An 11,280-nucleotide genomic window follows, 5' to 3' on the forward strand; every position below is an offset into this window, starting at 1 on the left:
ATATGAAAACTTTTGTATTCTGTCCAAAGAGTTATCTATCCTCCTTGAAATGATAAGAGCAAAATTAGCATTAAAAGTGGAAAAAAGAAAAAAAAATCTGAATATTTAAAAATGACAAAAAAAATTATTTTTCATTTGATTTGAAGTGAGTTGTAAAGTTTCTGACTCACCATAAAGTGAGCTAGGTTAGGTTCACTCATTTTTAAGCCAACTCAGGTAAGTCGGATTAACTCACTTTAACACCCGTAACTGCCAAAAGTGAAGGAGAACAAGACATTGATAGGACAAACTGATGCAATTCAACCTCTAATGAGTCTTCGAACATGGTAGACAAGTCGTGGACAACATCGTCTATTGTGGGAATAGTCATCGACTATGCTGACATTCCCCTTTTTCTCTTCCACACGAGGTCTTCTTCTTTTAGATCTCCACACGCACCACCAAAACTTGCCCTATACATAAACTAATTTATACACATAACATCTATGAAATAATTATTTTAAATTCTTTATTAATTAAAATTAATTTATAAAACAACTCATTTTATTTTATTAGTTTAGAAAGAAAGATATGATAGTTTACGTTTTATTGAAATGTTACTATACACCTTTCTCTTTCTCTCCACTCAAGAATTATGAACATTTTTCCGTAAACACTTCTAGAAAAAAATAAAAATAAAAAGAAAAATTAAAATAAATTTCTCAATAGAACTTTTATAAAACACTCATTTTATTTTTTTAAAAGTGTTTGTGAAAAAGAAAAAAGCTCATCTATATTAGAAAACGAGTTGTACTTGACTAAAGAAGCATAGGGTTGTGCTTGTGTACAATTTAACCATACCAGACACATAATCCATTTTCAATTTTCAATTCCCCAATAAAGAAAAAGGTACATGCATGGTTAAATAATAACTAGCACATGGAAGTGGCCCAAATATTAAACATAAACGACCATCGATAATAATTGACGAGATTTGAATATGATGAATTATAAGTTAATTTATATAATAAATATATCATCTTTAACGTAAAACCTATTTAAATAAATTTACGGATTTTTTTATATAATGTTCATCTCACTCTTTTTTACTTGATGTAAAATTCTTACCACCACACTTAAGTTCTTTATATCTTTTATATTTATTTGAATTATTGTTTTTCGTATCTTCTAGTTTGATTTACAATTAATATTGTAGCAATTCTTTCATTGTTCTTGAATTAGTTCAACATTTGATAAAAATAGAAGATGTTTGTGGTACATAGTTTAACTTCAACACATTTTTTCAGTGACTATTAAATCAAAATCAAAATCAAAATCAAACTTATAATTATTCTACCCAGTTAATTAATTTTTTTCTTATTTACTATATCTATTTTCTATTTTTAATCTAAATCAAACAATTCTTATTTTCACCTATATACTTTTCTCCATCGTCTACAAACACAACATTAAAGTTGAAATCATTTTCTTAACTAAAAGGAATCATTTTTGTGAGGTAACTTAAATACTCACATTGTATAAAAAAGTTCTCTCTGAGTGGGAAAATTTTTCATATATGAAACTTATATCTGAGATCTCATTTTAAAAATATAAATAAAACTGTAGTACTTCAAAGAAAAACTAGGAGAATTAATTGTGCAGAACGAAGAAGTTCACAAGAACTTGAGTAAATTTGATTACTTTCACATTCCTTATATACATCAGGCACACACAAATAAACAACTGATATGTTAACTGTTGTTACACAAGCATCTCTCTGCATGAACATTGGAATTTTGATCCCAATAAATGCAACTTCAATGTTCTTAGTTTCAGCCCAAAAATATTGATTAGTTGTTGGCTTTTCCATAGCTTCTTGGAAAAGGGATAACGTCCCTAACATTTGCAAGCCCAGTTGCAAAGAGAACCATAAGATCAAACCTTAGGGTGAACCCAGAGTTCATCACTGTTCCATTTATACGAAGGTCTAGGTACCATTCATACTTCTCTTTTCCCAACCCTAATTCATCAATCCTGCCATTTGAAATGAAAGAAAAGAAAAAACTTTACCAAATATCACTTCTAGAATTTTTGCTATTTTTCTTACAAATTTTAATTGACAGGTAATTTCTCCGTAGGTACTTATTTCTTGTAAAATTATAAAATTTGTAAGTATTTTTTATTAAATGTTCTGCGAAAAACGTTTTGTGCAAAATATTTTGTAAAAGAATTGGTAATAAATTCTTATAAACCATTATTCATAACAAAATTTGGAAACATTTCGTAAGAAAAAAACTTCAAAAGACACTACTAACAAAATTCATATTTTCTGCCAATTTTGTTTTGAAAATTTTTCCGTAGGAAATATTTACAAATTTTGTTGAGAAAAAAAAATTGTAAGAAATTGCTACCAATTTTCTTGCAAGATATTTTGTGTAAAACACTTCTCACAACAAATTCTGTAGGAAAGACTCCAATTTTTATAATTTTGTAAGAAATGATTACCCACCAAAAAATTACCTGTCAATTAAAATTTTAAGAAAAAATAACAGAAAAAAATATTTTCTTAGCAAATTTTTTTAACAAATCTACGAGAAAAATCACATATAAGAATTTCTAATAGTGAGAAAATTGACAGGAAATCGTGTTTTTTAGCAGTATAGGTCGTTAACCAGAAGAACACAATATTTATGATCCTCACTAATTACACAAGCAGTACCTGGAGCTTATCATGTTAAGACGTTCCTCGTTTTGGCTACCAGAAATTACTGTTCCAAGCTGCAAAAATTTTCCAACAACTTCAACACACAAAAATGTGCCAAACAATCAACACATAGTGCAGTATTAGTTGTAGTCACATTTGGACATACCTTTGGGACAACCAACTCAAATGCAGCAACAGTTCCATCATCATTCTGGCGAACGTAAAATGGCTTAGCCTCTTTTGGATAATTGTATATTATAATCGGATTCTTGAAGATGGCTTCGGCCAGAAAGCTATCAAGAAACAAATAGAACCATAAGCAAACTGATAATGGTGAAGGAAATACTTCATCTCTTAGTTAGAATTAGAAATCAGCAAATTCAGAATATGATGAAAGTTTCAATATACCTTGTATGCTCTGAAGTGAGTACAAAACCTGATTCAAAGTTTGTTTCATATTTCTTATCTTCAGTCTGAGAAGATGACTGATTAACATTACAAAGGGAAAAAAAAAGTTTAATATCTCTCTGAAAAGAAAGATCATAATGGAAGAAGTCAAATTGAGATTTTTTTATAGGATTTCGTAGTGCTGTCTATACCTTTTTAAGAATTTCTATAGCTTCATGGTAGGTCAACATTTTAGGAGAACCTGCTATAATCTGCTGAAGACGATTGACACAGGTTGTGTCAATTCTTTTTGCAACAAAGTTCATTTCTTCGGAGCAATGTTCAAGAACCCAGTTGCAGAGGTACTTGAAAAGGTCATTTGCACAGTTCATGGAATCCTGCATGTAAGATAAAGTGCATCATGCTACTAAATGATACAAAACAACAAGCATTTCCATACCAAAGTGTTAATATGGAACATGCTGGTTCTACTAAAAAGGGTTGTGGAACCAAAGAGAACATAAGAGAATAGAATGTTTCATTTTGTTATCCATGCATCAAAAACTACCTGAAGGAACGTTGAACAAAGTTTAAGTAACAATCCTAAATAAAATTGAGCCAAATGTTCTATTGGAGTAGAAATCAATGATAAAACTCAACTCACGCTTAGAGAGACGGTTAGGAATCCAAATATGTGTTGTTTCTCGAAGTAAATATTCACGACAAGTAAAGTGAAAAAACAAAACAACATACGAAAAATAGTTGTTTAGGAGTTGTTACACAACTCAATAGGTCTTTGGTGTATGGGAGACTAGGATAATTGTATATTATGGAAGGATTTGAAGTTTTGTCCACCAAAATTTACGACAAGAAAGATTTACAATTTAATTTAAAAAAATTGCACATATTTATAGTTTTGTCCAGTAAAAATTGTACAAAGGTTTGCAATGGAAAGAAGTGATACCTTTAAGTGAGAAAAAGCCATTTCCACCTCAACCATCCACATTTCTGCAGCAAGTTTAGCAGAATCAGCTTTATCTGCAAGAAATCTAGGTCCAAAAGAGTAGACATTTCCAAGAGCACAAGCATAACTCTCCAGATGCAAGCGACCAGAGACAGTCAAATAAGTTTGGAAAGGGAAAAAGTCCACTTTATCATCCTTAAAAGATGTTCCTAACTTTCTCTTTTCTCTTGCTTCCAACTGTGATGCCAGGTCATTTGTTTTCTTCAGATCCTGAACTGCAGCAGCCAGTGCTTCTCTATTGCTCTCAGTTCTCTGCAAATGCTCAACTATGTTGCTTTTCTCTTTTGCAGCAGCCTTCACATGTTCAAGACTAACACCTTCATTCTCATAAATGGTGTCTAGTTTCTCCTTCTTCTCTGCTTTCTGATTCTGATCCAGTGTGGTAACCTTGAACATGTTGCTGAATCCTTCTGAGTCTATGGTAGTTATGGTGGGTACTTGCACATCAATAAATTCATGTTTGTTGAAAAATGTGTGGGTTGCAAAAGAGAGAGCACTACGAATCCGCATCACAGTTGCCACCTACAAACAGATCAAACTTAATCTTCACATCATACAAAACTCTGATATGTTAACAAGCAAAAATTCTAGGTATGTAAAATGAACAAGACAGTATAATCTGAAATTGAATTTCACCGTGGTAGTTCGAGGGCGAAAGTGGGAGTAATCTCTCAATGTATCTAATGGAATTCGTTTCTTTGATAATGGGTATTTGTCAAAATCAACTGTCCCAATGTGAAGAACTTTTTCAGCTTTAAGCTCAATAACATGCTTCCCTTCTGATGCACGTTCTAGTTGACCTTCCACTAATAGACATGTTCCAGTACTCATAACCCTGTTTGGGCTTGCTATAGAGGAATCCACAACAACCTAAAAGTGTTTGTATAACAACAAAAAAAAACACATTGAAGAATAATTCAATTAAAACATATACAGCAAAAGTGTTTCATGGTTATGAGATTTTGACAAGTTACTTTGCTACTTTGCTTTGTAAAAGGTTTGAGAGCCATCAGTTTGTGACTTTAGTTTAGGCACATAAATAAGCCATAAAATTCCCTACTTAATTATTTAACTTCAAATAAGGAAATTTAGGTGTAGAAGTTAAGCATATATATATAATATGTCACATCGAACAAATTCTCTAAATTTTGTTTTTTCTTTTATGTTTTGAGATGATGATGATAAGAAACCAAAGGCCTTCTTCACTTTCAAGGAAATTTATATGCTTCTTTTAATTACTGATTTTGTTCGATAGGTCTATTTATTTTATGGTCTTTTGTAAGGAAAAAATGGCTTTTCAACTAAAACAATGCAAAAGAAATATAAATAATTTATAAAAAAAATGGATAATAAAAACAATTTTACTATTAACATACTTTGAAAAATTATATCATATTTTTTTTCGATTTTTTTTTCAACAAGTCCTTATGTTATGCAAAATCAATACATGAATTTAGACAGGCTTTGTTATGTTTTTTATTCATTTTAAAAGTTGCCTTATTTATGCAACTATGAATATTCTAAAAGAATGATTAACTCACATAAATCTAATTAACTCTTCAAAATAAGGTTACACAAAATAAAATTTTCATTCGACAAACTTTTTAATTCAACTTCAACACAGTGACTCTAACTACATTTTCATCCAATAAAAATTCATTACCAGATTGTTAAAATTGTTAGTTTTCATAATAATGAATTTTGATTATTTAACTACCTAAATATTTTAATCAATGGAGTGTTCGTTTATGTTCATATTGTATACTTTCAAAACGCATTCTAAAAACAAAACAAAACCTCAGAGCCAAACAGAGCACTAAACCTGGAGGCTTGAAACGCATGACCCATCCGTGAGAAGCAAATACGCAACAGAAGCTTTTGGAGGCAAAACCGTTGCATGATTGGGCTCAGTCACAACAGACTCACGTTTCTTGCGCTGAACGTAACCGCTTCCTCCGAACACATCTAATATGCTCCTTATCAACGGTATCTTCGATTGCAGAATCTCCACACACGACACATCCTTGCCTTTACCGTGTCCGGCTGGGTCATTAGTTGTCGTGGATAACGACAACGAATATGGCGCAGCCGGCTTCGCAACTTCCTTAGCAGATTTTACCCATCCGCCGACAGTTACGTGTTGTCCCACTATAGTTTCGGATCGATCCAGCAAAGTCTTGATTTGGACTCGGTCCGAATATTGTAATAGTGGAACATGCGATGACTCGAGGTGCAGGGGAACCAAGGAAGTTTGCTGATTTGTTGTTGTTGTTGACATGGTGGTGAGGAAAGCTTGAGGAGTAAGGATTTGTTGTTGGTGTGAGTGGAGGAGAAGAAGAAGGCATGGTGATGATATAGAGAGAGAAAGATGCTTTGCTTAGAGAGGGTTTTGAGGTTTGAGGGAGAAGGAAAGGGATTGTTTCTATTTCGGAGTTAGACGAGGTTGTGTTGTGTGGTTTTTTTGTTGTGTTGGGTTTTGGGTTTGGTATTCTTTGGTGTTCGGTAATTGGGCGGGAAGTAGTGTATTCTGTTTGCCTACCTTTGTAGAGTGGAAAGCAAATGTCAAAATCTAGTTATCAAGACTTCCACTTAACGTCACGTGAATTATTAAGAAAAATATATAATAAAAAAGTTCTTTTAATTTTTAATTAAGTTTTTTTTCTTTATAAATTTAAATACTTTTTTAATGAAGCTTTTACTGTAATTCTTGTTTATTGAATGTTTTAATTTTTTCTTTTGCTTTTATTTAAGTATTGTGTGACTTAATTTTATTTTCAAAAGATATTATTATTTTCATCTTTTCTTCCTCTAACTTATCCTCTTCATTTTTTAATTCATTTGTTGTTAAAGTTTTAATTTTTTTTTTTGTATTTTTGTGAAATTTTGTTTTTTGATTACTTTTCTATCCTTTACATGACACATTGAATCTTAGCAAAACATCCGAAGGAAGAAATTGCAAAGATTTTATTTAAAAAGCATCATTATTTAATTAAAATAAAATTATTTATATTATTTATAAATAATTAAAATATTTAATGCATAAAATCAATCTAAAGTATATATATCTTCATAAGAGCCCTACAACAATTTTAAATATTAACATTTATTATTTACTTGGTATAAAATAAAATATGATAGAACCTAATTTTGGCAACCTACTCTTTCTAGCCTTTCACCTTAGCAATGCCTATATTCTCCTCTCATATGGTTTAACAGTGTAGTGAATCAAAAACTAAAATCTTCTGGTTTAATTCTCACTATACAGTGAGCAAAGCATTTACTATGAATCAAAAACTAAAAATTTTCTAAGAGTTATTACTATGAAAGTGTCTTCTCTAATCAGAACTATTTGCTGTAGTGCATCTATCAAAGAAACTTCTCAGCTGACCAGAATTGAGTATAATGTGCAACAAGATGTTGGATAAATAGTTTAGCATGTTCTGTCTTTATACATGTAACCATTGTTGGATCTATCAATACATGGCAGAAGCTAACTAAAGCAGTGAAAATGAAATCAACTAAAGCAGTGAAAATGAAATCTAATGCAGATAACAAACTTTGAAACTTATTCATTCTAGTGGGAGAAACATTTATTAGTGTGATATGAACAAACAAAAGACTGAAATGATTTTTTATTACATGAAAAAAAAAAAAATCAGAGCAATACAGAACACTATTCAACTGAAAGTTAAACATCCATAGCCGAAGAACACTACAATTATACCCTAGTAGAAATGAAAGAATAATATCCCAAGCCTAGTCAATTGAAATCCTTTAGTCTCTTTTTGAGAACTTCCATTGATTTCTTCTTAGCAGTTTGCTTTGTGTTCTTATTTGAAAGACTTCCAAAGATTCCATCTGCAGAATCCTTGAACTTTTCACAAATGTATGCTACCCTTTTGTAATCAAGAGCATAGTAATTTCTCTCCCTTATCACAGGATTCATGAAATTCTCTGGCTGGCTACTTGACAGAAGATTGATCAACTGTCGTGCTTCTATCAGACAGCCCTTGAAACCACCTCCTGGATAAACTTCACACAAACCAGAAGAATAAAACCTGTCATCTGCAAAACTCTCCAACATCTTAAGATCAATGTTGATGTTCATAACTGCATTTGCATTAAACCTTTTCAAATTATCACTAAGAAATGCTCCCACAATTGTGTTGGAAATATGCTCAAGTGTGCTGGTTCCAACCTTATAGGTAGCATCCAAGGGTAAAATTTGTTGTGCTGTGGACATTAGTGAATCTAGGTAAAATATCACTTCATTCATGTATTCATTACCAGTTGTCTTTGTCTCCTCTGTAGTCCAGTTGATACCATCTATAAGATTCATATACTCATCTAACTTTGCGTTTACCAAACTCAGCAGAGCAATATAAGCTGCATCCCTTGAAGTTTTCAGCAATACCTTAGCAGTCAAAGAACCTTGAGGCTTCTCAGCTGCTCTAACGGGTATGCAGCACTGGTGAGCAGCATGACGAAGGAAAAAATCACAAGCTCTTTCAAGAACAGTTATGTTTGCTGCAAGCTGCATGGCCTGAGAAACACTGATGCTTGAACTGTTGATGATGTCAAGCAAAGATTCATTCAACACTTCAATCAAAAACTTGTCCAAATACTTCCTCACAACATCAAACAAACCGCTGCGTACACCATAGGACAAGTAATCAACAGAGCCTTTGATGAAGGCTCTCACAATGCGACAAGCATCAGGTACCATGGAGGAGAATGATGCAACATATGGAAAAGCAGGCATGATTTCTGATGTTTGAAGATTATATGACAGAACATGGTTCTCATAATCAGAATCCTTTTTTATCACCATCTGCTCGTATGTGTCACTGCCAAGAACATCAACGATTTGGTTCCTACATTCTTCCAAAAGAAGCCTGTGGTATTTGTCACGGGTGTTGTCAAGCACATCATGGAGTTGGCCAATGTCATATCCGTATTGTCTAAGAGTAGAACCAAGAAGTGCAACATAATCCTTAACCAGGAGAAGATGTGTGGCAGATTTCATCTGGGGTAAGTGCACTTCTAACATTGATGTTATCTTTGCCAAAGCAGTTTCCCACATAGTTTCAACCTGATCAGGTTCTAGGAGTCCATTACCTGTCCTCAGGACCCTATCCTCCACTATGAAGTACCCAGCAATTTGAGCCAAAAATGTCTGATAATACTCGATAAAAGGTTGCATTGAAGATATCTCCAAATCCGAATTCAGTTGTAACAATCTATTCTTGTAGTAATATTCATGAAACTGCTCTAGAATCCCAAGGCAACTATGAATATGACAAGCACGATATAAGGGTGTGAGATCAAATTTCATGGCAGAATCTTCATCTTCTTCAACCACCAAACTATAAGCTCGATCCTCACCTCCTGAAATGTTCAATCCGTCAGACTTTCTCTTCCTCTCCAGCATTTCCTCATCCCTCTGGCGATTCGATGCAGCACGACCAATTGCCGTTTGCCCGATTATTTTACAAGAACTTCGTATCTGCACCATCCATTCATTAACCTGGCTGCATACTTTCTTCTCTATGTGTGATTTTATGGAAGGAATTCTCTTCTCTATCACCCTTTTGAGGGCCTTGGCAGGAATGTTCTCTATGTAAGTTTTCTCAAGCAAATCAACAGTTTTCAACGCAGGGTAAAACTCCCCTTCAGAAATATGATTGTTGCACTTCACACACAGCTCCAACACTTTCATACAGTTCTTCGACATTTTTATAGCTTCTGTCACGTTCTTCTTCACTGTATATGACACAAAAAGCTCCTCAAGCTTGATAAGAAGGGTGCTGCCAACCTGCTGCAACTTGAAATTGTCACTTTGGAGTTCACTCTTGAGCTCTTCAGCATCAACCAACACACCACGAAGTTCATCAACTGCAAGGATGAATTCCTCGTAATGTGTCTTGCACATTGCCTCAATTTCAGCTTCCTTTTTCTTCACCACAAAATCCAGTTGGCGAAGGAGCCCCATGGGGCGCCCCATTTCGAAGGCATGCCTCACAAGAGGACTAATGTCATCTCCATTGGCAACAAGAGTTGCCAGAACCAAGTCTTCTCCTTCATCACCAATTTCTACATCAGCTCTTCTTTTTGTTCTTATTACTTCCATTGCCCCTTAAACTCCCTCAATCAATCTGAAAACACATTTCTTGTCACAAACCAAACCTAACACAAACTTTTCATACTACCCCCAATAACCAATCAAGAAATATTAGAACAAATGTTAGGTTTAGGAATCAAATTGGCCGAAATAAAAGGTATGCAAAATTGAGGATTTGACTAAAATTACAAATTTTGGCAATGCCCTATGAAATTTATTGGAATTATTTGTTACCCAAATTCTCATCAACGTCAAATTTTAGCTGCAATCGGAGAACAGCATCTGTTATGTATATGAATATGAATGATAAGTGGATGATGAGAGATTGTTAAAAAGGAGATTTTGAAAAGGTGAAGAGAAAAGGAGAAATTGGTGTACCTGATGGCGGTGACCAAGAAAATGACAGGAGAAGTGGAGTGGGTCGTGGGAAAAGAAAGGAGACAGTCGGGTGAGGTTAGCAGCATACGTAACAGTCTCTTTGTGTTTGCATTCATGCATGGCAATGCAACCGATCCAGTCTTAGGTTACGATTAAGTTTTAACCTTTTTTAGAGACGGTTTTCCATGATAAGCGTAAGAGAGAGAAAAATTTTAAGAAAATAATATTTGCCGAAATTATTATTATTACTTAGTTAAGAATGATGCAAATATCAATTTTTTTGGAAGTATAAGTCGTTGATAATGTATATATATCTTATTGTCTTAATTCATTAACGTATGATACTTTACATATTTTTAAATGGGAATATTATTCTAATGAATTTAAGTTCGAAATATTATTGTAAAAAATTAAAAATAAATTAATTTAAGATGTTGCTTAAAAAATGGAGGGATAGTACTATTAATTATCTTAAAACATGAACGTTGGAAAATGTATACGATTGGAGTATTCAAATATTCAGAGGAAAGTTATAGGTGGGAAACTGTAGTGAGGAGCAATAGAATAGTAATGAAATGGTGTGATTTATCATCACATGGTTTGTCAAAAAGAAAGCTTTAGATAATCTTCTTTTTTATTTTATATTTTGAGTAGAAATGTCTTACAAGTGTATTTAATTGATATAAA

The 11,280-nt window shown here is 33.0% G+C and overlaps 2 protein-coding genes across 3 annotated transcripts; both read right to left on the reverse strand.

Moving 5' to 3' along the window:
* Positions 1 to 1,657: 1,657 nt before the first annotated feature.
* On the reverse strand, positions 1,658 to 6,510 carry LOC114166216 (asparagine--tRNA ligase, cytoplasmic 2). Of its 2 annotated transcripts, none has more exons than XM_028050910.1 (8): positions 5,917 to 6,510; positions 4,731 to 4,964; positions 4,035 to 4,616; positions 3,283 to 3,468; positions 3,092 to 3,156; positions 2,850 to 2,976; positions 2,699 to 2,757; positions 1,658 to 2,013 (listed from the first exon to the last, which is right to left on the reverse strand). In XM_028050910.1, the coding sequence occupies exons 1-8, from the start codon at positions 6,370 to 6,372 to the stop codon at positions 1,830 to 1,832; spliced, it is 1,893 nt and encodes a 630-aa protein (XP_027906711.1). In that variant the 5' UTR covers positions 6,373 to 6,510; the 3' UTR covers positions 1,658 to 1,829. The 2 variants fall into 2 exon arrangements, with proteins under 2 accessions (XP_027906711.1, XP_027906710.1); XM_028050909.1 differs by having other exon boundaries at positions 3,092 to 3,168; positions 5,917 to 6,507.
* Positions 6,511 to 7,708: 1,198 nt separating this feature from the next.
* LOC114165044 (exocyst complex component SEC15A-like) lies at positions 7,709 to 10,224 on the reverse strand. The gene has a single exon (XM_028049675.1). The coding sequence runs from the start codon at positions 10,222 to 10,224 to the stop codon at positions 7,855 to 7,857; it is 2,370 nt and encodes a 789-aa protein (XP_027905476.1). The 3' UTR covers positions 7,709 to 7,854.
* Positions 10,225 to 11,280: the final 1,056 nt, after the last annotated feature.

Source organism: Vigna unguiculata, chromosome 10 (genome assembly GCF_004118075.2).
Source record: "Vigna unguiculata cultivar IT97K-499-35 chromosome 10, ASM411807v1, whole genome shotgun sequence".
NCBI lineage: Eukaryota > Viridiplantae > Streptophyta > Magnoliopsida > Fabales > Fabaceae > Vigna > Vigna unguiculata.

Excerpts from the sequence above, each read along its gene's own strand:
- LOC114165044 (XM_028049675.1), bottom strand. The coding sequence starts at position 10,224 with ATGGAAGTAATAAGAACAAAAAGAAGAGCTGATGTAGAAATTGGTGAT.
- LOC114166216 (XM_028050909.1), bottom strand. The coding sequence starts at position 6,372 with ATGTCAACAACAACAACAAATCAGCAAACTTCCTTGGTTCCCCTGCAC. Across the intron at positions 4,617-4,730 it reads TTCGCCCTCGAACTACCACG|GTGGCAACTGTGATGCGGAT; the intron begins GTGAAATTCAAT and ends ATCTGTTTGTAG. Across the intron at positions 2,014-2,698 it reads CTTAACATGATAAGCTCCAG|GATTGATGAATTAGGGTTGG; the intron begins GTACTGCTTGTG and ends TTCAAATGGCAG.